Genomic DNA, 27255 nt, shown 5'->3' on the forward strand with positions numbered 1-27255 from the left:
AATCCACACACACACACAGACCACTAACCTGCACTTCTTCTCCATGTTCACCCACGACCTCCACCAGCCTCGAGAGCAGGTCGGACACGGCGTGGGCGGAGAGGGGCTGACGCAGGGCTCGAAACACCTGGAAGGATCGGCCGGCGTAGTGGCGTGACGAGCTGCACAGGGCCGTCTGCAGCGCCACGTCACTGAGCTGCTGCTCCAGGTGGAAATCTAACATCGGACAAAGAGGTGATTTATTCCATGGTAAAGACGGGGCTTTGTAGTGTGATGCATCTTTTACGGTAGTGTTACCTGACTTGGAGTCTTTGAACACAGACACCACGTGTCGCAGAAAGTTTGTCAGCTGCCCGGTGCTTTTTGAGATTTGGTTCTTTGGGGAAATGTCTTCATGGGACCACAGCGGTCCAAACGCTCTGTAAAACAACAGTTTAGTAAAGTCACTAACAACGAACTTATACAGTCTGGTACAGTCGAGGTCTGCTTTGGTAAAGCTGGTTAATTTAGCTGATTATTCTAAATAACCTGCCACTATGCTTTATTTTTTACAGTACAGTTGAACTTTAATCCAATATAATCCCTTAACCCTTCTACAGAGTTTGCAAGATTAAAACTTTAAATGGAATTTCCAATGTTTAGTATTTTTCATGCATCACAACTTTAACATCAAATCTACTTCTAAGAATCTGTTGCATTACATATACAGCACCACTAGGTGGTAATCTCCATCTAGAAATATGAAAAAGTGCATCAGTGGATCATAAGGTTATTTCTGATTGGATCTATGAAACTTTTTTGCTGCATGTCATGTTTTTATTGTGTGAAATAAAAATCCATTATCTGCCTGCACACTCTTCTAACAGGGAAACGAGAGCACATATGGATACGAGTACCTTGTGGATAAAAACTCAATGAGCTTGTTAGTCTTCTCGTCAATTTTATTGGAAGCCACCAGCTCCTCCACCTCCTGTGAGATCTCGGGCAGGTTGTTGCTGCTGCCCCCCAGACTCAGACTGGACGAGGTCGAGGAGGAACTCAGGCCAGAGTCTGGTACGGGAGACGCCTGACCCTCCCGCAGGAAGTCAACACCTGCTGAACACAGCAGAGGAACAGGTGAGCGATTAGAACCAGGTCACAGTGGATAATTTCCTTTTGCTGACATGCAGCTGGAGATGACGGGAAAGAACATGAAGGGAGCAGCATGAGCCGTGTTTTAACATCTGGAACGTTTGGAATTTGAATCGACTTAAGACAGTATCTATTTAACGTGTTTGTCTCATGGGTGTAACTACTAAGTTGCTGCACACCTCATCTCCTTTTTAGTAAATCAACAAATATAATAAACATCTGAGTGAGGACATTACAAATAGAAACTGGAAGTTTTCTTTGGATCTCCACAGCTGTGCTATCAGTGTGTGGCATCTCTGTAAACAAGTCATTATTTTTAGCACAGTGTGCAAGTTGTATTCAAATGGTCTCTACTCTGGACATTACAGAATGTCTAGACATTTAAAAAAATATATTGTCGGGGGGGAGGAGGGGAGCCAAACCAGCCTGTCCGAGCAGATGGTCCCAAATTGGGCAAAGGGATAAAAATAGCAACGTGGAATGTTTTAATCAAGAGCTTTGATGTCCTCTGTGCTCAGTGTTGCTTTTGGTGCAGTGTCCAAATATTTTCTCCCTTGATAAGACACTTATCTATTCACTGAAAGGAATGTTACCTCCCAATGTGCAACTTTATCGTAAAGTGCCAAACCGCTACGACAACTGGACCCAGTTCTACCTCAGCTTTTTAGTAAAGTGTGAGTTGTACTTTAGAAAAGTCCAAAAAGGTGATTTAAGGAGTATATATGTTTTTTTTTACCAGAAGGTGAATTCTCCGGCTGAAGACTTGGTTTACAGGTGAGGGTCTTGGTGCCGTTGATCTCACGTGTCTGCAGTAAGACTGAGGCGATGGCCTGGAAGTTGTTTTTACAGGACAATGTGATGAGCAGATGGAGGAGGAGACGTTTGCTGTGCTCAAACACCTCCGGACGGTAGTGGTCCATTCCTGGACAGAGGAACAGACCAATCAGAAAACTCTAAGACAAGTTGTAAGAGTTTCTTTTCAGGTTCCTCTCCTGGTTTCACAGCATTGATCTCATACTCTAGAAAAATGAAACTATCTGATATCACCGGGTTAAATTTAAAAGATGTCCTCAGGAAAAGCAACTCAAACTCAATAGTCATGATGAGATTTGTACTGTATCACATAACATGCAATTACACGGTGACTAATTGTAGAATAAACTCACCCAAAAACAAGGCATGGAGCAGTAAAGGCAGGTGCATGACCCAGTCCTCTCTCACACTGTGATCCACCACCATCTCTGTCATTAAGATGACAGCTACATTACACCTAGAATGAACAAAAACACGTCCAATAAAGTTAAATGTATAACACATTTTAAAACATGCACAGCACAAAAAAGCAAAAAAAACGATTTGACTTATTAAATATCAAACATCAGTTTAATTGTTGATCTCAAATGTCCCTTGAAAATCCTTAAGAGTGACTCGCAGAAGTGTTTAAAGACTCGGACTCAAGGATCAGAATGAGCACATCTTGCTCTGGTGTTTGCAGTCGTCTAACCTGTGCAGGGGTCCTCTGGGAGTGATGGTCTCTGGCAGAAAGTCCACCAGCGGAGCCCAGCATCCTCCATTCACAGGCATGGGCAGCGAATGGGGCTGATTGGTCTCAATGATGACTACCAGCCAATCGGCGTAGGGAGGAAGTGGATCACCTAAACGGTCACAGAATAATGTTTTCATTTATGCTTCCTGACACATGTTGTAAAACCCCAATCACAAATGTGTTTGTAGTCTCTGCAGCTGAACATGGGAGGCAGATAGATGACGACACAGAAGATGCATTTAAATACTGCTCAAAATATAATGTTATTGAAGAGGACATCTTCAAGGTGTTTCTTGTTGCCAGACTTTTCTTGCTATCATTAGTCTGCGAGACCAATTCAGCCCCAGAGGGTGGAACAAACTTGATTTTGGGTCACTGGCAGCAGTGCAGAGGCCCCGGGCTCCACTACTTTTATTTGAGTGCCAGTTCTCACAGAAGCCCTTTGAGAGCCCAAGGCTGCTCTGCATTGCTCATACATTATCAATGCCATCATGCTGGTCACCATCTTCCCCTCCGAAAACCCGGCCTGTGGATTCCACACTCACCAGGCTATGAAAAACAAAAACACTCACTCTTATCGTCGTCGTACGATCCTCCTGAGCTGTTGCTGTAGCGTGATTCCAGGCGGTTGTGTGCTCGCATTATGTGGCCCAGTCTGAGGTCAGAAAAAATAAATCTTTATGACGGGTATTTCTAATAAAACTGTATCGTAATTCATAAAATGAGCTGTAAGATCTCATTGCCTCATGTACCTGTCCTCATTATCTTTTACGGTCTTGTTATCATCTGGATCTGGGAAGTTTTCCTGGCAGGCAACAACAGTGTTGCTGCTCGATGTGGTGCCTGGAAAACCAACAAGTAAAGACTTAAACACTTTTGTTTTACAGTACAAGTCTGAGCATGAGCTTTAACACCAATTCTCCTGCTTATTCACACTATGTCTTTCTAGTGTGTAGTAAATGTACCTGAAGCTGCTGTGGAGATCTTGCTTGTGGCAGAGAAGCGATAGAAAGGAGGGCTATCACAGTGCTGCACCACAGGGTTGACTGGATCCGTTTGCTGTAACTCGAATATCAACTCCTCCATGGTTTGCATGGTGTTGTTCCGGCACAGGTAGATCACCACCTTCTTTATCTGGACAAACGTATCACAGAAAATCCATGAGGAACCGAAGAAAAGGGGAATAGGTAGCTTCAGAACGTTTACAAGCTTGTGTAAATTATATATATCTTACATATGGCAGGAGAGTGGTGTCACTGCTGACACCACATAAGCTGATGAGAAACTGGAGTGTGGTTCTCAGATTGTTGCTCCACTTGTCATTGCTCACTAGAGCGTTCCAGGCGTTCTCCATCTCCGGTCCAGGCAGCTCGTCTCCATACTGAGGGAGAACACCGCATCACGTTAGCTGCACTGACCCTAGATCAACCCTGTGTCGTTTGTATTTCCACAACATGACTTTACCTTGGCTGTCATGAACATGAGGTTATTGAGAACCATGGATGTGGCTTGCAGGGAGCCCCAGCCGCTGCCCTTCAGCTGGTGCGATGAGCCGGTGCTGGTCGTGCGGCTCGAAGCATCATAATCCGAGGTGCATGGCGTGAAGGCCGGGAGCAGCAGGCCGCTGTCCACCAGCTCGATGTTACTGAGCCAGGGCAGGAGGTAGGTCAGCATGATCTGCCTCCCGTTGGGATGGGTGCTGGGGAACCTCTGGCTAACCTCTGCAGCAAGTAGAGGGAAGGCAATAATACCATCAGAATAACATCAGCGGGCGCTGCGGTGCTTGAATCCTATGGCTAAATCAAACATATACTGCATTCTCAGTTTCACCATAATGGCCAGTTTAATCCCGATCCGCATATATATATTCAACTTAAATCGGGGGGGGGGAGTCCCTCAGGGAAATTAAGCTCCTAGTGTTACTGTGGTCAGTGGGAGTGTCCACAGATACAATAAGTGTCCTGGAGATGAAGGCTTCTTTGGAAGAGGAGGGAGTATTTAGTGGGAAACCATGAGAAGATGACAAGTCTGTGAGAGTATTACAGCAGGCTTAAATACCACGGTTAACCCTGCTGTAACCACACACGCATACACACACACACACACACACACACACACACACACACACACACACACACACACACACACACACACACACACAAACACACACACACACACACACACACACACACACACACACACATATATATGAAAGAAACAGTGACCTGAGAATAGAGGAAGCGTGAGTTCAGGGTACATCCTCGCCAGCTGGCTCGACAACTGAGGCAGGGAGACACTGTACAGCGGCGGCAGGGGACCATGAGTGCCGTACAGGATACTGCCCGGCTTCTGCTCTGTGATCCTCTTCGAGTAAACGAACAACTTAGCTTCGAGAATCTGCCCGAAGAAAGAGGGGAAATGTGTCACTTACGTCCATACACACACGCCAAACTGCACAGCAGCGCAACACACGGTGGTGGTGTGTGTCTCACCTGCATTAGCTGCATTGATATCTCATAGATTTCTCTGCTGGTGTCTGAGGCCTTGAAGAGCACCAGATTCAGCAGTGTGACGATATCACTCTGGTAGTTCCTGCTAACGAAGGAAGAGAGAGGAAGTATTAACTATGAATTCATGTTCCATTATTAATAAAATCAATGCAGAGTCTTCCACAGTACGCTTCTGTTAATGCCTCTGAGATAAAGCACGAGGTGGAAGCCAGACAAACAGTGAGCTCTCTGAGACCAGTGGTTTCCTCACTTCCATAAAAAAATTTGAATGGGAATGAAAATAGGGCAAATAATTTCTTAGCTTCATCTCAAAAGAGTGACACAGGAAAATAAATACAGATTTGCACAGATGACAAGGGAGGTTGTGAGATCTTGTACCTGCTGCCACAGACTGTGGCGATGGCTTTGAAGCAGCCTGAGGCGAGCTGGTGGGAGCCTGTGTAGCAGCGGTCCACGGCCCAGTTGAAGAGGTTGACCTGGTCGGCGTTGAGCTCCAGGAGCAAGATGACGACTTCGCAGCCAAGTTGATGGACCTGAGATACCGAGACAGACGCCCTTGAATTTCACAGCTTTGTCCCACTTTTACAACGTAAATGGGGTTAGGGGTTGAATATCTGAGGCATCATTTCAGTTTAAAATTATTCCAGTAGCTGCACTTTCATAAAGTACTTGGTTACCTTGACGACCACTCAAAGCGCTTTACAGTACATTTTATTGCCATTCACCCACACACAGTCATACAGCGCATCTATGGGCAGCACTTTTTCTATGAGGTGCAATTCCGGGTTCAGTATCTTTCCCAAGGACACTTCGGCATGCAGATGAAGAAGACTGGGATGGAACCTCACGTCTTCTGGTTGGAAGACGAACCGCTCTACCCCCTCATTCACAGCCGCCCCATAGATTAATTTATTATTAAAAAACATGAGGCCTTAAAGTCATTTGCCCTGAGTAAAAATGTTTGAAATAAACATTCGGGTGTGTTTAATTTCTCTACTTTGAAAGAAAAACTCTCCTTCACTAGTTGCCAGCACACCTGCAGGATAATGGGCGAGCACTTGGCAGGGTGGTCTCGTGTCGGGCTTTTCTAAAGCAGACTTCACAGGGGCTTTCTGGGTCAGCTCTTTGTTTGAGCGCAGCACAGTGGTTAAGGTTTGGCCACATACCCGCTGGTCCTGGCAGGCGAGAATATTATCCAGCCACTTATAGAGGTATCCGTCTGGAGAGAGGCCCACGTTATCAAACACGGGCCCACAGCACAGCACAGCAGACATGGCCTGCAAGAACAAGCATCGGTCAGGGATACACGCTGCAGGGTTTGACACACAAGACAAGCTTTTTTTTATTCCTGACACAGGTCTATGGCTGTGTCGAAAAATAACAGCAGGACGAGAGATTTACAAATCTAATGTTGGTGCACTGCAGTTCAGGGGAGAGTGTACTTAGGTTTGTGTTTGATTTGTGGGTGAGTCCAGATGAGTCCGTACCAAACAACTGAATAACATTTACTGAGCTATCTTGGCACAGAACAGGTAAGAAAACAAGTCTGAGGGTGTTATTAGATGGATCTTTTTTTACCTTTAGTGCACAGTATTGGTATCTCGTGATCTGGTGGTTCCTGTCACTGTAGCGGTCCAGAGGTGTGAACATGATGCTGAAAGGGCCGGCCCACTGACTGAAGAGGATGAAGAGGTGATGTCGCAGGCTCTGCTGGGGAAACAGGAAGCGCCTGTGGTGCACTGGGGAGGAAGAGGAGGACGGCTGTTACAGGGGTCGCTCGTTGACAGACTAAAGAGTCCGCAAAAGTATTCCAAGTATTTTAAATTATTTACTAATGATGATAATACGATGTTGCTTGACAGATCGTTAGCCGTTCACTGGGGATGTGTGTATGTTTGGCAGCCTGTGAGTCATCACCTCCCTCTGTCCGCAAGCTGCTCTATTTTTGGATCAACTCCCCTTGGGCTATATGTCTAAATCAAGATCAATGTCAAGTGACTTGTGCTCCATCCATCCTGTGCTAACTCTATCCACATGGAAGCCTATTACATAATTCACGCTGCACAAATGGGTGAAAAGGACAGATGGATGCTGTTTATTCTGTAATTTATCAATCTAACCTGCAGAGCATTGTCACTGACTGGTCGGATAAGTGAAGATGGTGGAGAGATTATTTCCCAAGTACCTGGCACACACTGGATGAGGTTAGCCACCATGGCGCTGAAGTGAGCCCGGATGTCCTTGAGGATCTCGGCGTCTTTGTCATTCTCAGCCTCCAGGAGCATCCGCGTTAGATCCACATACTCCAGGAACAAAGCGCCCAGGGCGAGGGTGTCACGTTCCAGAGCTCCGTTTGTACTGGGAGAGCACAAACAGTGGAGACGCACAATGAAACAGGCTCAAAGCAAACAGTGTGTAACAATAATATTTGTGTAAAAAAGGGAATTGTGTAAAGGCAGGTAACGTTGTTTGTATAGCATCGTAACGCTAACCTGTCACTGATGACGCCTGCATCAGCCAGCAGCTCAAAGATCCGCAGCAGCTGCAGTCTGAGCAGATCTCGCCGCTCACGTCGCTTCTTGTTCTACAAAAAGTCACAAAGACAAATTCTTAATGGCAGAAGTCCCAACATCAATATTATAACATATTATTTATTGACTTAATTCTCTGAAACGTGGTCCACATGTTACTCATGTTGTGTATTGCGTTACAAATATGATCAACCAACCTCAGGCCTTCTCTCTAACGCCTCCTTCATTAGGGGGTGTAACTCCTCGACAAGTTCCCTTTGTGGAGACGGTGAAAATACAAACTCAGTAGGTAAAATGAAAATTCGTCATCAAACAGCTAAATATATAAGTTGACAAAACTAAGTGCAGTAATGTTGTATTTTCGAGGAAAAGAGATTTGAGCTAAAAAAACAAATCAGATTTCTAGGAAAGAATTTCGCCGCAGCTGTAAATGGCGACGGGACACCACTCAACTCAAATCCTCATCTCCACTTTATCTCCACACATCCAGGTCAACATGGACTTAAAATATGGAGAAAATAATGGATTTCCATTTAGCTGGTTCTGTCTCATTAAGAGACAAAAACAAAAAACTGCAGCTTAAATCTCTCAATAAGCTATTTCACATATTCAATGTCAATCATGAAATTCAATTGAAACTGGTTTGCTAAGACAATAAAAGTGCTTCAGGTTAGAACATCGAAAGGGCCGTCTCTGATATACCTGAAAATGAGGGAATTGGTGCGACCGAAGCCCAGAACTAATGATTCTGTCAGCTCGATGCTCTCTGCCCTCATCAGAGGAACCAGCTGCTTCAGGAGCCAGGCCACAGACGGGCTCCCGATCACCTGCAACATCACACACACGCTTCAGTCAGACACACGCATCTCCCTTCGCAGCTTTAACACCAGTAATTACACAGCGCTGCATTGAGATTCGTGTCAGTACATCTAAGGATATATCAGCTGCCTGTGCCATTCATGCAACGATACAGTAGCCGCAGTGTAATTTGATGCTTTTGAGTTTCAATGTCAACAAGCTTTGCGTGAACACCTGATCCAGCAGAGACAAAGCACTGGGGGAATTAAAAGATCACAGAGGCGCAGGGAGGCAGGGACCTTGTTGTCGTAGCTGACACCGCCGTCAGGTGTGGAAGACGTGATCTCAGGTGTCGACGCTCTCAGGTGGCCTGGGCTCATGATACTGGGCTTGGCAACCCCAAAGCAAAGGATCAGGTAGTTTCTCCACAGGGTGATGTAACCGTCCCCACTGCCAGAGGTGCTGGTCTTCTTTGCATACACAGGGTTACTGGTGAATCATTCAGAAAAGAAACATTATTAGATCCTTATTTCTTATGTAAGTAGGGTATAGGCACACTATATCTTTTTTCCCTATCTTTATTCAAGAGCGATTGATTGGGTTATTTTGACAGATTCGTTGAACAACAAAATCCAAGAGCAGAAGGCAAAAATCAGAGAACCGATGATTCACGTGCACACAGAAGTAGCGTGAGTGTGAGGACAAGCTGGAGCGCAGGAGATCTAAGCACAAGCAGGGTTTTGAATGAGAGCGTTACAAGATCTGAACGTGAAATCAACAAGTCCTTTACTCAAACCGCAAGACCACGCTCTTGAATAAAGAGAGGAAAAAAACAACAACACTAAGTAGGCACGTAAAGAAAATGTAGAACAAACATGTCTTCTGGTTCCTCCCACTAGTTGCAGTGTTGAGGGACACTTACTTTGGATCCACCAGCGGCATGAGCATCTGCATCCGAGTGAAGGCGTAGGGCCAGGCGTAGCTGAGCGCTGTGGGGCAGTGCTTGGGCAGGTTGTCCTGTCGGAGGAAGCTGTATACACACAGCACCCAGGGGTCCTTCACGGACTGGGCGAAGATCCACACGTGCGAGGGGCTCCTGATGTCGTAGTGACTGTTGACGAGGAGCGCGTTCCACTCCACGAGCCACTGAAGGTCCACGTGGTGGCCAGCTGACTGTGCGGCCTGCAGACAAAGCAAGTGGCTCAGCGGGGGGGAAAGGTCAGGGGTCATGACTGAGGTTGATATCCGATTAGAAACATGTCTATTTGTTCTCTTGTATAAGTATAAGGGAGTCATTAAGGGGAAATCCCATGTCAGATATATTTAGAAACACAATTTGGATAATGCATATCAGGACATTCACTTTATTATCCCATTCTCAGTACAATCTGAATGAACCAGCGTCATGTTGACAGATTGGTGATTAAATAAATGAGAATAAAAAGGTCAACAACTGCTCAGATTAATCTGCTCATTCAGTTTCATGTAAATGAAATAAATAAGCTTCCATCCGACAGTAAACATAAACAGCATTCACTGTTTTTATAAACCAGATTCCACTTGTGCCTTAACCTAACCCTAAAGTGGCTCAAACAGAAGCTGACACACCTCACGAGCGTCTCACCTTTCTTGTCTTCAGGTCATGTCCCGTGAAATTTGCACAGCTTGAACAAACTTTTACTCAGGGAAACGAAAAACACATGCAAATAACCTGCAGGCAAATGTTGACTGAGTTTTAGTTCTGGGGCCGTGCCCCAGAGCGAACCACAAACTCACTGTGTCAGAGACGGCGACGTTGACAAAACTTTCCAGGATTACAGGGCTGAGCTGATCCATGATCTCTATCATCGGTTTATCATCATCCTGCAGTTGAAAAAAAACCAGAAACCTCAAAAACCACTCGCTGCAACAGCATCGCCTGCTTCTGCTCTGTCTCTCACTGCACCTCGGTCTGTCCGATGGCCATGAAGAGACTTCGTATCTCTTTGAGAATGGCAATGGCGAGTCTGCGGGTGCTCAGCTGACAGGAGCAGAGCAGCACAAGGGCCAGCCCCTCCACGGCGTGCAGCACGGTGGAGTGAGGACCTCGCTCTGGAGGAGTCTTCGGACTTGGGCTGGTCTGCAGCAGCTTTGGACAGAATCATACAACAGTTGCACGATTAAATGATGACTTCGTACATGAGATTTTCTGCAGCTGTCATTTGTCACGAGGGCAAAAAGCAAATGAGTCAACTAGCGATGAGTAATTCTCTTGTTGAAGTCACAACAACAGACACATTAAGGTGTTTACCTCGGCAGTGTGTATCTTAGCTATGTCCTGGCTCTTCCCTGAGGCGGCCTGCGTTAGTTTCCACTGTGTGAGCAGTTGCAGCAGTAATTTGAGGGAGGAATCCAACAACGCCTGGTGGGTGTCTTGCACGTCGCGCAGGAGGAAGTTTGTGAAGCCGAACAGGACATCGTCGCGCCAGTCCGGGAAATCCACGAGCAGACTTTGCAAGGAATTCTGGGCAATGAGTCGCAGCTCATCGTCCATGTGGATTGTCAACCTGACAAGGCGAAGACAAAAACATGTTGTCCAGTGTTAGTGAATGTATTTTTGTGTGTTTATTAGCTTGTCCTACTCCTTTGACAATACACTTGTGAAAATAACATTATAATGGGCTTCAAACTAAATACTGAGGTAACAGGAAATCCAGGTGTAACTTTTTTCAAAACAAAACATCGGTAGCATTTGATTACACGTCCGTTTAATCTTTTCAGACGGCCGTGTTGCTGAGTCCCAGATGTGCAATTCTATTTAAAGGTGACCCACCGTGAGAGCAGGTCTATGAGCTCAGGCTTGGACATCCCATCAGGCAGGATGCGAGGAACGGCAGCAACACACGTCCTGAACAGGTCGATCTTAGGCTTCCTCTCACCTCTGAAAAAGTCAGATTTTAGGTTAAGTTTAACCAAATTAAACATTGTGTTACTTTATTTGAGAAACGGCATTTTAATAACTTCTGCGAGTTTGTGATGTTCACACTCACGTGATCATGTCCTCGGGCTCCTTGTTCAACATCTGAGCGTTCGTCATCATCATGCAGCGTCCCACCTCCTTGTCCAGGTGTCGGAGGATGTTGTCAATAGCCTTCCGCACGTTGAAATAATACTGAGACATCCCTGGAGAGAAGAAGACAGCGTCAGTGGAGATCACTGTGACATATTGAAGCTGTGTGGATCTGCAGCATGACATTTTAAACAGTCTGTCTCACTCACCAATGACTTTGGCCTCCTCGTCTGTCAGTGTTTTGCTCAGATACGTCTTCTTCACTCGAAGCGTGTTCCCGGAGGGCAAAGTGCAACCAGTATTAGGCATGGGAGGCTCGCCGTCCTTCTGCTGCAGTTTATCGGCTATGACCAGGAATGCTCTGAGGCCGATATTCATTCTCTGGACAGAGAAGAAACTAAGTTCAGCTGCTTGTTATAAAAAAAAAAAAGGAAATACAATTCTACCAGTAGCTCCTACAATTACAGGACGTTACATAGGTTATTATGGGCTTATATTTCAGTCGTTACAAACTGAGCAAAAAGCTGTGACATAAAGTTGTGAATCCAGCAAATACATAGAGCTTCTTGTATGATGTGTTTACTATTTAATTCTCCCTATTTCTTTTTTAAATGAGCTCAGAAGACGTTATACATTTTTTAAAGAATAAATAATAAAAACAGCTTTTTCAATTAACATATCATATAAGTGAATGTTGATTTCATACCTCTGGATTAAGACTAAAGGCTTTTGCAGGTTTTCCAACACAAAGAAGGTCATATATAATTTCTTTCATGGCAAAATCGAGTCTTTCCTGTAATGAAATGAGGAAGAATGGGTTAAATATGATAAATATTATCCAACATGAAATATAATTTGCATGACGGTGCAGAGAAGCATGTTCACCTGTGCAATAAACTGGATGATCTTGACGAAGATATTGAGAGGCATGTCTCTAGGTAACACGCTTCGGGATCCTTTGGGGAACAGGGTGGTTACAATGGTGTTGAGGCGGCTGTGAACACAAATAGAAAACTGCATTTAACTGTTTTGTTACCTGTTCCATTAATTAAAAGTTTATTTTGGGCCTATTTAACACATTTTTAAAGTCTGGCTTGACATGTTTGGGATTCCTCATGTGGACTCGGCCTCATAATAACGCCTGTAAACTGCTGATAAACTCGTGGGCGACCAACACTGACGGTGTGGTGTGACCTGACCACTGCTCTCTGGTGCAGAACAGATTGTTCTTCTCTGTCCCAATGCAAATAAAATGAGTTACAAGGAATGATGATAGAAAACTTTTCACAAATACTTGACATATTAACATTTAATACATTTTTCATACTAACTAAGACATATTTCTGCCACATTCTTTGGAATCTGTGTTTGGTGACATGAGGAATGCTAATTTTTGCTCACTCGAAATTAACATCTCAGGTTTCACAACGAGAATGCAGATAAAAAAAAGAAGTGCACGTCTCTGTGGAGGTGGAGGGCGTGGGCTGAGGATATTTACCTCTGTGTCGCAGTGTTGCTCTCGCACTTAATCCGGATCATGTAGACCCACAGCAGTCGATACAGGGACTCCAGTGCAACACGAGCCATTTTCGGGTCTCGACTCTGTAATAAGAGGCAGAAGAGAATTCTCACAAGGACAGTTCATGATATAATAAGAATGACATAGATTCCCTGTAGATCACTGTAATCACACTAAGACTGTATAAGAAGTTAGAATAATCACAAACTGAGGCATTAAGATAAAAACAACTATGTAAAGTGACACTTCTGGTAGACAACTGAATTGGAGGAATGATATTAAGTGGAACAGAGATTGGACACTGGAACTTCCTTTATGTCACCGAATAAATACTCCTCTGTGTGAATTAAAGGCAGCTGATTTCCAAGTGAAATTACCTTGAGATTTGAGAGGCAGTTGTTCAGGAAGACGTGCCATCTGTTGAGGAAGAACTGTTTCTGGCTGACACACAGAAGGCACGTCACCAAAGGGTAAAAAGCCTGCGTAGAGAAGAGAAGGTATTCAGATCTATTTTTAAGTACAGTGCATTGTTATAATAGCATCACACTGACACAGTTTCCACATACAGCGTCATATTTGAGGTTGTGATTTCAGTGCGTTATTTGAGGAAGGGTTAGATATTACATATCTAATCTCTCTGAAGTGTATCTGCATTAAAGCAATCTTAGACATGAACCACTTTTCTTTTGAAGACATAATGAAATTTCTTCCTTTTGTTGTGCCTTTTGCTGACGACACATCACATTAAAATGTGGCGTTCTGCCATAACTGTTTCCTCAGGGGAAAGTAGGGCCTCTGTGTGCAGGCTGCTTCCATAAGGGTTGTTGTCTTTCCTTTTCACTGTGAACGACTGCGGTGAAAGGCTTTATTAAAGACTCTTTAAGGGGGAAGGACATTAAATAGGCTTATACACACTGCACTGCTTTCATGCTTTTAAAAAGGCAGCCTGTCTTCCCTCATAAATAACCTCTAGTGTGGACACTGGCGTCGCAACAGGACATTGCACAAGAGTGACCTTGAAATGCTCGAGGATTAACAAAAGACCACAGACATCTGGGCAATCTAAGCATTCGGCAGAGGGTGTCAAAAACAAACATCCAGTGACAGTTTGTCTCCTGTGAGAGAACTAACCAGCGAGTGCTTCTTTCTGGAGGACAAGTCCAGGGTTGTGTCGTACAAGCTGTCCACGAAGTTCCTCAGGCAGGGCACGTTCACCTCATTCTTCACGGCCTAGGACGGCAGCACACACAAGACACAATCCTCTCCAGGGTGCTGCTCTTTTCCCATTTGAAATGACAGTATTGTGCAATGCATGCAAAAGGAGGGAGAATACTTACAGCGGCGACAGGAACCAAAATTTCAACAAAAAGACCAGCCAAAGCATGTTTAATGTCCTTGTCCTTGACGTCCAGGAAATACTGAGCGCACTCCTGCAGATGAAAGAGAAGAAAGTAGTTCAGCACAAAATAAAAACCGAATTAAATTGAAATCTAATGAGTAGGGTTATAAGAAAAGGGAATAAGAGCATGACAAAGGTAGAAGGATAATCCAGAGAATAAATATATACTAACTAACTATATTTAGCAAAATTTTAAATAAACAATCATCAAAACAAGCCAATACAACAAAAGAAAATAAAGTTTGATAACAAGATTTTATTAGAAGCCAGGCAGGTTTATGATAGATTAAAATATTATTATTTATTGAAGTCTGCTGTACCTGCATGAACTGAAAAGAGGCTTCAAAATCCTCGACGGGATACATCTTAATTCGGAAGAACTTGACCCCCATGATGAGGCTGATGGTGCTCTGGACGACATATGGACTCTGCTCTTTCTGCCGCTGCTCCTTCAGCTCAGTCATAAACTTCTTCTTCACAGCAGGAAACCTGAGAGAGAGAGAGAGAGAGAGAGAGGAAAGCTAAATGAGATTCTATATAAAGACATACCACATCAGCACTTCCACAATAAAAGTTCCTCCACTTGAAATTGTTTAACGTGGGGAGAGAATACACTGATGACGTTTTCAGGGAGATGCCAAAAATATCACCCCCCCCTCGTCTTACCCTCCATATGCAGACTGTGTGTCTGTGCCCCAGGATGAACCCCTGGTCCAGCACCTGAACCCTTGCCCAAACTCAACCAGAGATGGGATTCTTCAACTCGTCTAAATTTAGAGGATAATTCACGAGGAGAGGTCATATGAGCATCTTTTTAGAAAGCAAACACAGCTGTTTCTACATCATATAACAGCATCAATCTCTCTTAACTATGAATCCCATCTGATTAATTGTAGTTTACAGTGAAACCTCCCCCCGACCTCTTTCTTCCTTTCTCGACCTTGGACCAAAGAAAGAAAAATAGAGGCTTCTCAGTGAAGTATCTCCTGCAAGAAATTAAGCAGAGCGCACTTTGGACGGGAGGTATGCGGCGCGCTCACCGGCCATATCTCTATTTTAAGGGATTGTTCCTCGCTGGGATGATATGAAAACTTCAAATAAACAGACATCAATTTCCAGTCCTAGTTTGGTGTGAGGGGGACCTGTCCAAAAGTGTGCCGTCTCCACAGAACGTTCCAGTCTCCTGGAACCGGGGAATGTTTTTGCAAAGGCACGAGCAGCGGGAACACACCAACACCAAAACCCAGCGGAGCAGACGATTAAGAATTAACGGCAGATGAGCAAATATGGAAAAGAAGAAATATATATTATAGTCAATTATAGAATCGTGCTTCTGTCCTTGCCATACTTACTTTGACTGTGCTAATACTCCTATCACTTCAGCATAGAGGTCAGCTACAGTGTGCATGTTGCCAGTGTTCGGACCATGATACCTGTGGGGAAACAACATTAAACAAAGACAAACTAACCTTAGATCAATTCAGAACTGTGACAGACAGAAGGAAATGAGCTGGAGAAAAACAAGATCTTACCCCTCTCTGTATCTAAAGTGCTTAAAGGCGAGGTTAATGACTTCACTGACCAAACTGTCGAGGACTGGGTGGAGCGGCATCTAGTTAAGAATCAGGAGACACAATGGCGTGACGAGGAAAATCCAGAAAAACAACAAACACGCCAAGTTTTTCAGCAGGATTACATCTCTACTAAGTTTTATATCACAAACTAGTACGATGATCTGAGTCTTGCATGTGCTGCAGAGAGCTAAGTCAAGTCACCTGTTTTAAAACTTCTATAAGAACCAGAGAGAAGATGAAGTCGATGGCCAAGTCCCTCCTTTCAAGTAGGTAATCTCTCTGCTGCTCGTCACTGTTAGAGAAGAGGAGCAGAAACAAGAGCGACAGGTTTGACACAGTCACACACTGCAATGCGAGCTTGATGTTCACATGATTGGTGCCACGTCGCTGCGTAAAGAAACCAACTGAGCAAATTCTCACTTCTTGGACTTGGTGTTGGCTCTCGGCCGGTACTCGTGCAGCTCCTCATCGAGTCCGTTCTGTCTTTTGTACCAGTCAAACAAAGTGCGCAGGATGGAGGGGAGACAGTACTCAGCCAGAGAGCTCATGGTGCTTATCATCTGCGGGAACAAGACGTATATATCGTGCAAATGCATGTTTAAGGGAGGTAGTTAACATACCAAAGTAAGAGATAGCAATCAGAGTTTCCTTTGTTTATTTCTACAGTGATTTGAGGAAGAATTTAAACAGGGCTCATTCGTTTTCACTATTTCACGTCTGTGTCGTCTAAAGAACAGCTCTTAAATTAAATCCGAGGCTACATTATGGGGAATCGTAGAGTGAGCCAGTGCTCATTGATTCTGTGCAGGGAGACAAGGTGCCAATGGGGCAGCCTCCCTCAGTCTTTGGGGGGAAGGGGAGGGAGCGGAAGGAACGGGCCGGGCACACAGGAAGGGAGGAGAGTCTGGGTTCGGCCGGGGAACACAGCGAGCCCTTCATTCAGCACGGGGCTGGAGAAGAATCCTGGCTCTGTGTGGCTGCTGAATGGCCTCACGCAGCAGCACAAACACACCCCTGTCGCTGTGAAACGGCCCCTCTCTCTCCGCCGAGCCACAGACCTGCTGGACACACCTATACAGCACAGAGCCAGCGCCAGATCTCAAGGTAAACACTGCTGCCCTTGACTGGCTCTGAAAGACCTTTCTGGGGGATGTGAGCAAGGCTTTCACCCATTTGCTCTTTCGTGACACTCAAGCAGTATTTAAGACGTGAAAGCTGACTTGCCTGGATGCTCACAGGGTAAAACAGTAAAACACCCAAGAGTTTAATGTGAGTAATGATTCTCAAATTATCATTAAACGAACAAAAGCTTAGTACGCAAGCGCTTACTTGGTCAAACTGAGGATCCTCTCCCCTCTGCAATGACTTCGTTAACGGCTTTTCCTGAAAACACAGAAAAAAAGGACGTAATTTCAAAACTTCTGCAGGTTTTATTATTTGCAGAAATTCCAACATACTTCTCCGAAGTTTGGTCTGAAGATCATAACTCTATCCACCCTGTCTGGGGTGTGTGTGTGTGTGTAGTATATTTCTGAACAGGGACTCGATACAGCCCAGCTAATGAGGGGAGCCATCACTCACTGATTCCAGGCCTGAGCAGCAGGGTCAGATATTAAGAGATGGGACATTCATGACAGCTCTCATTATTACACTCTTCTATCATCTGACAGAAAGGCCTCCATGAAGGATTTAAACTGAATTAAACATTAACTTGTCGACTTCCTCTTTTACATTTACAACATTTTAATATTTGATTCATTTTTTGGGACATTTTGGACATAAAGCACAAATTCAACACTTAATTTCTAATCTTGACTGAGAAAGACAGAAAACTATGGAGCCCTGCAAGGGACAAGGAACGAAACAAGTCTTAATTGCGAGATCTGGAGAAAGTTTTGTGAGATCCAAAGAAGTTTTACGACTTGTCAAACTGTTTTAAGACCTCGTAAACGTTAAGATTAATTTACCACATGTGGGAGAGATCCAGAGACTTTTATTTTGATATTGGTGTAACAAAGATAAGTTAAAACAGTGCTCAGCACAAGGCACAGCTTCACAAAGGTGAGAGACATCTGAAAATAATGCGTGTGATTTTAGATCCTTAAAATATTTCATGTAATTTTATCGACACAGGCCTGATGTACGGGGCAAATTGATGTATATATCAAACACTGAGTCATATTTTAGCATAATAATAATTTATCCCATAATCCAAAGCACAAACCAAAGCACCTCCTTTCCTTTTCCTGCTCTGCTCCTCCACATGCATCCCTCAGCTGTCTCTATACAGCAGGACAGCACATCACTTACTTGATGATTAATCCAAAACAGCCGACTGTCTGATGTCTGACACTGACACTGTGTGGGCTGATAGTCATTTCACTCTCTCTCTCTCTTGCAGCTGGAACGCCAGCTAAGCTCGATGCTCTGATGAACCTTTTAGCTTTTTGGACAAATGCTTGAAACTGAGGAGCCCATCTGCCCTGGAAAGTCTTTGACTCTTGCAATTTACAGATTTTACCTCCCTTGTCGTGGGCTGATGCAGCAACACTGATTGTTTTCAACCACCTCAGATATTGACTGTATTTTTTGGGCTAAATCAATTTCCTGTAACTTAGATATCGTGTATCTTTCCCCTTTGAAATCTATTATTGAGTGATTATTTAATACTGACAGCAGATTATAAATTGGGAGATAAATATTCTCGGAGCCTTTCACCGACATATCAGAATGGACGTTTATGGTTGTTGATATGAGAACCTATTAAAATAAATAATTAACACTAAAATTATTAGAACAAACAATGGTGAGAAGATGCAGATTTTTTTATACATTTTACATTAAAACTAAAAATCTTAATTCAAATGGTACATATTTTGTTGTGTTGTGTTTGCTTTTAATTTATAATAATATATAATAAAATTAATGATTAAACTATGAAATATCAAGCCTGAAATACACTTTTTTATTTATTAATCTAAGCAATAATTGCCCATCACTATCAGAAATGTTTTATTCCCTAATATCAATACTAGCCTCTGCAGTCCATCTTTGACCATGAACAAATTGGTTAAACAAATTCCACTTAGTGAAGAGACCGAGCAGGGCAGACAACTGTTCGTCAATAACTACAAGGCAATAACTCACTTCCAGTTCCCCACTGAGAGGAAACACATCCTCTTTGTGCCTCTCCAGAGGGTCTGCACACTTTCCCCTGAGGTAATTAACACTTCCTTGCAGACTCGAGGCTAGAGCGACTAACAGCTCCTCATAAATCACACTTCCCTAAAAATGGAGACTGACTGTCCACAGCAGCCCCGAGTAACTTTACACGTCAGCCGTGTGCAAACAGCATCGCGGGAGAACTGGTGGTCAAAAGATGCTACAGAGCATCAGCAAATAAAGCCACGTGTGAGATGAACGACGGCTTCATGCAACATATTTATAGCACTTTTCTTACTTATACAGATTGGCTGGTCATTTTTAGCTGACATTCAGTGCACGACACTAATGTGGTCCTGGGAGCAGGTGGTGAGTGGTGCCCACATTAACGCACGGCGGCTCTTCCCTGTCTGCCTGACTGTCTGCGAACAGAATAATTTATGACAGCTGTTGCCGGCCCCATCCGTTGGCTCCGACCTGCACCGGGCCAAAAGGCTCTCGAAGATTTTATTGGCAGCTTATAGCTTCATCTATTTTTTCCAGCAGTGCTCATTAGTCAGTGTCTTTATTATAGAACAAAACTAGAATGGAACTCAGTAGAGTGCATACCTCCCCCAACCCCGAACAATCCTACACATGTTCGTCTAGGAATATAAAGGAGGTGGTCTGGTAATCTAAATTATTTTGTCTGCCACTTAGTCAGCATTGCAGTGTATTGGGTTCTTCCAAGACCCAGGCCTCATCCCTCCATCAAGTTGGGAGGCAATCGCTTTAGTTTAGGTTTTGCAAAGTCCTGCTAAGAGTTAAAGTTAAACAGACCAAACATTAACCTCTACCAACAGAGAAAGATACACTTTCCTCATCAACAATCAGGTTTGACTGTTTTTCTGAGAGTCTCAGAATCTGTATCTACTCTGTGATTATGGCTGCAGCTAACAATGTTTTTTAAAATAATCAACGAATTGTTTGTCTTCCATTGTAAAAAGCCGTCTTATTTTTTCCATTTCTGCTCACTGTTTTTTGTGGGTAATTAGTTAACTTAGGTTTAGAGTCCTCTTTTTGTGCAATGAATGACTTATTTTAACCAATTACACCTGGTTGTACTGTATGATCCCCTAAAGGCTTCAAACTGAATATAATTGTATTGTACTGGTGCAGTGACAATAAAGTGATCTTGTTCTGGATTGTTTTGACAGTATCTGACATTGTCTGGTTTTATTTTTTTGTGTTCCCCTAAGGGTTGTAACAAGAACATAAACATGAGCATAATATATCCTTTAAAATAGTTAACCATCCCCACCCCCCACCACTTGACTGAATAAACACTGCACTACTGCTCCATCTTAGGTGGGGTCACTACCTACTGTTGGGGACACTTTTCGCCACACTGTATGCGGCCATCGCAGATTGTAGTATGTACTGTGTATATTCTATTTTATCTGTTTTTATTTATTCATATCTTTATAGTATTTTAGTTTGTTTTATTCTATTCTAATGGGCATCTACATGACGGCTTCAAACTGAATGTCATTGTATTGTACCGGTGCAGTAACGATAAAGTTATCTTGTTCTGGATTTGTTTTGACAGTATTTACTGATTTTACCTAACCACCAGTTTTTAACAATAAAAGAGAACATTAAACAGGACATAACTTTACCCAGGGCTTATTACAGCAGTGCATTTCGAGTGTTAACCCTGTTACACTATGTTCATGATAAAATGTTCATGTTTATTTCCCCAAGCTGCTTCCTCCATTTGCGCTAATGGAGCTGCTGCTTCACAGTAAACTTCCAGCGATTAAACCTGACAAGGTAGTTAGCATCTCCGCTCCCGAGACTCAGGTGCAGGCCCGGAGCCTTGACAGTAATTTATCACTGTGAAGTTTCAACCGGCATGAGCTTTATTAGCGGGAGTCAGGCTGCCTGTTGTCATAAAAACAGATCAACACATCATAAATGTGCCATAAAGCAGATGACAGGTGTACTTGAGATTTTTATTATGGAATCTGCATAGTTCCTCCACCAATGTTTGTAATTACGTGCTAAGTGGGCTATTGTGGGCCCGTCCGTCAGGCTTCCTGTCTGACGGTGTTAACCTGGTTCAGGACCTGGGGGTCAGGACACCCACAAGGGGTCAGGAGGGCAGAGACGGAGCAGCAAACGAGACAAATCTATTTCTCCTACGCAAGCTTATTTTCTCAAGAACGTCCAACCTATCTTTGCTTACTCTGATTCTTGAAGTGCAAAAATGTGCAATATTTGACTAGTTGTTGGAAATAGACTGGACTTTGTATCAAGGCTTTACAGGAGACACTGCTACAGCCCAATGTCATGAACTCATTTCCTCCTGATAACACCAGAGGCTCTTAAAAAGAAAAACGGAGCAACAGCAACCAATCACAGGACAGAAAACCTCTCGTCCGTCCACTCACCAGCGGCTCTGCCATGATGATGCGGATCTTGCGCTCCGACACGTTGGTGAAGGTGGCGAACAAGCTCTTGAGGACGTACTCGCCCGGCTTGCTCTCCGGGTCGATGCTGATGGGTATCATGGCCGGGGGACCCTTCTCTCCCTGAGGACAGCAGACTGGAGGGATGGGGGGTTTGTTGTATCCGTTCCCCACGGGCGACGCTGCGGAAACGACACAAGAAGCACAGGGGGACGGGAAGCAGTTTGGTTAAGTCAAACATTGCCAAATCAAGTGAGAAACGAGCAGCACAGAATCCGCCACAGATCTGTTTACAAAGGGAGATCGCCGAATAGGGTATTAGTGAGAAGTTTCCAAACATGGACATAAAGTTCCCAACATGTTGAACATTCCTGAGGGAGACTGACCAAAGGGCACCAGCTTGCCCTGAGTCTGCTCTTTCTTTCCTATTGCTACAGAGGACAGAGCACATATGGAAATTAAAAACACCACGGCCGGCAGCTGGTGTTTTCATTTCGTACCAAAAGATGTCACTGCCCTTTGAGGGAAGCAGAAATCTTGTGCATGTGACCATCCTCCCAGTGTTAAGATGTGGCCCGCGTTTAATTATGGATGGCTTGGCTTAGGCCATAAAACCCCTCAAACTAACCAAGAGTTAAACTTTACCCCAGTGTTACACTCGGCTGCCTCCCGACACTAAAGTGCTAAATATAGTGACGAGCAGCATACAAACATCTCATTAGAACTTTGAAATTTTTATTTAGGCTGCAGCTCTTGGACTCGGAACGGCACGTCCACCACAGGAACTGCCATGAATCGGATGTGTAAAATATTCAGAGAGGTCTTTTGAATGACGGTAATAGACTTACAATAACAATCACGTTTGCTTGAGTGTGTGGGTGCACGCGATAAATAAAAGTGATTGGACAGAAGTCACATCAGGCGCGGCAGAGTACACACAGCACAGTGGCGGGAACCCATTAAATCTGTGAAATACACATCGGAAACACTAGATTTTGTGGTTTGTTTCTTTGTTTTGTTTTAATTGCTGTTAATTTATTGATCAAAATAGGCCAAATACTTTAAAACTGGTTCGGTTGGAGATAACAAAGTCAAAAAACGGTATAAAAGTCACAGCAGTCTTGCTTATGCGTGTTGTGCAAATTGAACCTGTCATAAGGAGATATTTCTCTGAGACTAATATGTGAAATATAAGATTTATTACAGAGTATTTATTACTATAAACTATAATTAAAAGGATCTTTATCTCTTGGTTCTGTTTATCAGTGTGTAGAGTCATACTGTCGATTATAACAGATGTAGAGAAGCTTTGAAATTCATATTCAAGTTGTGACAAGACAAAACCCGCAGAAAGGATCAAAGAGATGAATCAGATAATTAGATTTAATGAACTTGGTAGTCGGCCAAAAGAGAAACCAGAAGCAAAAAACATCAATTTCCCTGCAGATCAAAGGTTGAGAGGATAAACGCATCTTCAATCAATCACCTAAATGTCTTTAATGAAAACCATCGTCTCTTTACAGGCAGCAGAAGGAAGCTGCCCACACATTTACAAGTGATTGTGGAGTTGTTGTGCAGAGAAGAAGTTGAGCAAGGTTCTAATCAGCAATTCTTAGAAGGCTATAAAAGTGTGCTGCTCTGACGAAGGTGCACAAGAGAAGCAGGAGAGATATGGTTGTACAAAAGTAAGTAAAAAAAAGTCTTCTTCTCCAGCTCTTTCTAGGACGTGACGTGCTTGGGTATCTTTCAAGGAATGCCCAGCATGTGCGGCGTTCTTTCAGAACATGCTTCCCTCACTCGTGACAACTCAGCACCTACCCAGGCCCTTGATGAAGCTGATGGCCTTACTCCAGCACACCGCTGTCCCGTCCATAGTGGGGAAGGACGATATGGTATCCAGGGTTGTCCTGAGTCAAGACTCTAGTAAAATCCACCAATGTCCATGTCCTGTGTGTCAACTGGCTCTGTCCTGCTAGGCATAGTTTCCATGGTGCACGGAGCCAACGGCGGGTGTGTCGAAAAAAGTGGGAGTAAGTGTTTGGTACGAGGGACCACGCAATATCTCCCTCTCTCCCTCTCTGAGCTGCTTCTGCTTTGGCTTTCTCCAGCCTTGTGACCAACCTCTTGCCTTCCAAGAGTGAAGGTCAGGCAGGAATTTTTAGCCAGAGCACAGTGACGAGGTCCAGCATGCTATGGTGGCATAGTTGCGCGACTATATTTATCCCAGGGTGCACACTATCCTGACAGAGCAGCCCTCCCCCTTTGGTCCACCTCTGTGATCCTCAAAGCATGAGACACAGACCAAGAGTGTGTAAACACCTCTCTGATTAGATGCTGCTTTAACGTGCTTCCTTTAAAGTCAGCGACAAAACACCAGGTAAGATTTAAAGACAATTAAAGACTCATTCAAGCAAATATTTCTGATTTTGAATTGTCTCCACCAGAAGCATTGAGTCTGGATACAAATGTTGGATATGACGTCATTTTACATCATTGCAAAACACGTTGGGTAAAATTAAATCAACATCTCATTCCGACGAAATCCTCCCAATGACTCGCTCTGGGCGCAACACAAAGACTCACCCGCAACATGTGACTCTGCAAACAAGGAGCTGGGGCACAGTGTGCATTACATCATCGCCATGCTGGAAACACCCTGAGCATGGTGGTGCTCCTGGAGGACAATACAAACAGGCCAACAAGTGTCTCGTTAGCACACAGAAACACAGAAACACACACACACACACACACACACACACACACACACACACACACACACACACACACACACACACACACACACACACACACACACACACACACACACACACACACACACACACACACACAAAGAATGCAGCTTCCTATATGCAGTCCGCAGAGACTGTCCCGCTGAGTAAACAACCACTTTAGCAGCCGTCTGTGAACAGAGTGGGTGGATATTTAGATACCACTGGCCTCCATAACTGAACCAGAAATTCCAATGTCAACATAGATGTTTGGCAGCACTGTGTCTTGCTGCTGCTGAGAAACACTGACAGTGCACATCTGTGAGAAAGTAGTGGGCAATGCTTTGCAATGACAAAAAATATTGCTATTTGACACCCTCGTTAAAAGCTGTGGAGTTTTTAAATGTCTGATAGTTCCAGGGTGGTATTAATGACACTGTTTTTAGGTGGACTAAAGGTCACTGTTGATTGAAAAGAAATTGCATCATGTAATGTTATAAACAAGAAAATCCTTCCAGCTGGTTTGGGTCATAAAGTTTCAGGCCAAAGGAAACAACGTGTTATAAAGCAGTTGTGCCAAACTGATTACTTCCATATCAAAAAGAATCTGGATAAATCAATAGAGCTTACATTTTATGTATTTATTATTTAGTTTTTCACTGAGTAAAATGTTAGCTAACAGAGAGAGAGAGAGAGAGAGAGAGAGAGAGATAGCGAGAGAGAGAGAGAGAGAGAGAGAGAGAGAGAGAGAGAGAGAGAGAGAGAGAGAGAGAAGCTGTGTTTAGCTGCTTGTTATCTGATTACACTTCCACTACAGGCCGATGATATCACCCTGCACTGACCTAGTATGGCACCTGAACACTGCAGAGTTCATTCCTCATTCCCTTGGTTGAAATAACGTTGACCTTATCGGTCCTCTTCTTCCACTTTGGGGTGAACAGCCTTACAAACTGTTCTCCTGGCTCTGCAGCATCTGCTCACACACCCTCAGCTTTGTTGACTTGCATGGCCTCTCTGCCGACCATGTCCAGATTCCCGCTGTAGATCCTCCTTGTCTTGCTTCTGTTGACTTGTGACAATGGTGATCTTCCTCAGTTGCTCCTCACAAACCTCCAAGGCATGTTTCTCCTGCAGAAGATGTTTGGCGAGGGTCTCCATGTCTGGTTCCCCTTCTCTGCTGTTTCATGGAGCCTCAAGTGTATCTTCTTGTTCACATTCTGCTTTTCCTTCATCAAGATCTCATTCTTTTTTGCCTCCCCGGTACATTTCTCCTTCAGAAGATGTCTTTCCATGAATTCATTGTCTGGTTTCCCTCCATTGATGTCTCCTCTTGCTTCCAGGACTTTTTTCTTAGTTCAAAAATGCTAACAGACCTTTTTTGGCCACTGGGCCCATTAGGTTGTTCATTGCTTTCTCCAAATCCGCCTTCTCTGTGGTAAGGTGCTTGTTTTAGGTGCAGAGGTCCCAGAGACAATAATTCTTGTTATTGTGATATTTTCTCCACTTGTAAGTAATTGCTGTTCCTGCAAGGTTCCAGGTTGCTTAGTATATATATTTTTCATTGTCTTTATTCAAGAAAATAATCAAAAGCACTCAAAGTCGGGTTTCTGCTATGTTCATTTTGCAGCAGCAGTCCAGGTACCTTGTCCGGGTAAAAAAAAGAGACGTAAAGTAGCTCGCAAAAATCGTTCAAGAATCGTAATCGAGGTAAAAGTTTGACATTGATTTGAAGTCATATCGCCCTAGTTTCTTGCAAACAATAGAAAGCATGCTGAGTTTTATTAGGAGTTGAGATGTTGCATCTGTGGATGATTGAAAGACAGAAAACTTCCACATTCTGAGTCTGATGCTACAACCTTTAGCCACTTGTTACAGCAACAACACTATGCAACTGTTATTGAGCGACAGCGCCCACTGCAGCCACCCACTTCATTCTGTTGATTCCGAGCGATGAAGTGGTTTTCATGCAGAGAAAAATCAAAGTCTATCAATGTGTTGTGTGGAGCTCTGAATGTCCCACTCAATGAACTGAAACACTACTGAACGGTGGATATTACCCATGATCCTCAGCTTCCTGACCCTGAAGAGCTGCTGCTCTCACAAATCCACCAAACTCTGTTTAGAATTCTTCATATTTTAAAAAGTTTTCTGGCAGAATATCAGAGATAAAAGCTTTAAAATATTTTTTCGAACAAATATTTACCAAAAGTGGACACGACAGCTGGAGCCAATGGAGGCAGCAACACCCTGACACAAACACTTTATCACGAGTTCATAGTTTGAGTGTCCCAAAAGAGAGAGTGTGAGAGTGATTACAGACCTCTGTGTAAAGCAGATTAAAATGTCGCTCTCAAACTATTGACCATCATCCCTGTTTTAGCGAGCTGACATCATGCTGGAAACTGCCGCCTGCTGTGAGGGACAGCGTTTCAGCCCATTTATATAAGTCACTGTTAAAACGCCTGCATCTGTCTCTCCCAGCTAAACGGTGAGGGAAGGTGTCTGTTTTCAACTTGTGCACATTACTTTATTTATTTTTGCACATGGAAAAAAACATGGAAGTGAGATGATGTTATACGAGTTATACCAGAGGCCATTGCCAAAAAACACTTAACATTTCAATAGGAAACAAAACAGTAGGTGAGCACCACTGCAGTTCATAATAGAAAATGAATGGCAAATGAATAACACGTTTGACTACTCATCTCCTGCTCTGATTGGCTGACCGGGGACCAGCCCTCGGGCAATTTGAACTCCAGACCTAATGCTGTTGCTACACGGTGCCAGTTACGTGCTGCTGATGCTCATCTCTGTTTTATTATGAGACACACTGACTTATGACAGACACCTTTGTTTA

General features: G+C 43.8%; 1 protein-coding gene across 7 annotated transcripts in view; it reads right to left on the bottom strand.

Moving 5' to 3' along the window:
- Positions 1–27255, bottom strand: part of LOC118106127 (protein furry homolog) — a 46258-nt gene that overhangs the window by 13036 nt on the left and 5967 nt on the right. For 3 of the 7 annotated variants that reach the window (XM_035154401.2, XM_035154403.2, XM_035154405.2), the window contains exons 2-42: positions 21652–21851; positions 17387–17440; positions 16478–16617; positions 16259–16349; positions 16016–16095; positions 15836–15916; positions 14804–14972; positions 14422–14514; positions 14216–14314; positions 13462–13563; positions 13064–13167; positions 12451–12559; positions 12272–12358; positions 11775–11946; positions 11546–11678; positions 11329–11436; positions 10807–11062; positions 10462–10644; positions 10293–10379; positions 9439–9698; positions 8816–9005; positions 8421–8545; positions 7916–7973; positions 7680–7771; positions 7373–7545; positions 6766–6926; positions 6354–6464; positions 5566–5720; positions 5170–5272; positions 4903–5074; positions 4142–4398; positions 3912–4058; positions 3643–3811; positions 3430–3520; positions 3250–3332; positions 2636–2786; positions 2298–2401; positions 1868–2053; positions 897–1095; positions 298–419; positions 29–216 (exon numbers count right to left, since the gene is read on the bottom strand). In XM_035154401.2, the coding sequence (XP_035010292.1) occupies positions 29–216; positions 298–419; positions 897–1095; positions 1868–2053; positions 2298–2401; positions 2636–2786; positions 3250–3332; positions 3430–3520; positions 3643–3811; positions 3912–4058; positions 4142–4398; positions 4903–5074; positions 5170–5272; positions 5566–5720; positions 6354–6464; positions 6766–6926; positions 7373–7545; positions 7680–7771; positions 7916–7973; positions 8421–8545; positions 8816–9005; positions 9439–9698; positions 10293–10379; positions 10462–10644; positions 10807–11062; positions 11329–11436; positions 11546–11678; positions 11775–11946; positions 12272–12358; positions 12451–12559; positions 13064–13167; positions 13462–13563; positions 14216–14314; positions 14422–14514; positions 14804–14972; positions 15836–15916; positions 16016–16095; positions 16259–16349; positions 16478–16617; positions 17387–17440; positions 21652–21851 (5645 nt within the window). The remainder of the gene's footprint in view (positions 1–28; positions 217–297; positions 420–896; positions 1096–1867; positions 2054–2297; positions 2402–2635; positions 2787–3249; positions 3333–3429; positions 3521–3642; positions 3812–3911; positions 4059–4141; positions 4399–4902; positions 5075–5169; positions 5273–5565; positions 5721–6353; positions 6465–6765; positions 6927–7372; positions 7546–7679; positions 7772–7915; positions 7974–8420; positions 8546–8815; positions 9006–9438; positions 9699–10292; positions 10380–10461; positions 10645–10806; positions 11063–11328; positions 11437–11545; positions 11679–11774; positions 11947–12271; positions 12359–12450; positions 12560–13063; positions 13168–13461; positions 13564–14215; positions 14315–14421; positions 14515–14803; positions 14973–15835; positions 15917–16015; positions 16096–16258; positions 16350–16477; positions 16618–17386; positions 17441–21651; positions 21852–27255) is intronic. The other 4 variants (XM_035154406.2, XM_035154407.2, XM_047339635.1 and 1 more) reach the window with 3 other exon arrangements.

The sequence above is a fragment of the Hippoglossus stenolepis genome, chromosome 4, assembly GCF_022539355.2.
Source record: "Hippoglossus stenolepis isolate QCI-W04-F060 chromosome 4, HSTE1.2, whole genome shotgun sequence".
Taxonomy (NCBI): Eukaryota; Metazoa; Chordata; class Actinopteri; order Pleuronectiformes; family Pleuronectidae; genus Hippoglossus; species Hippoglossus stenolepis.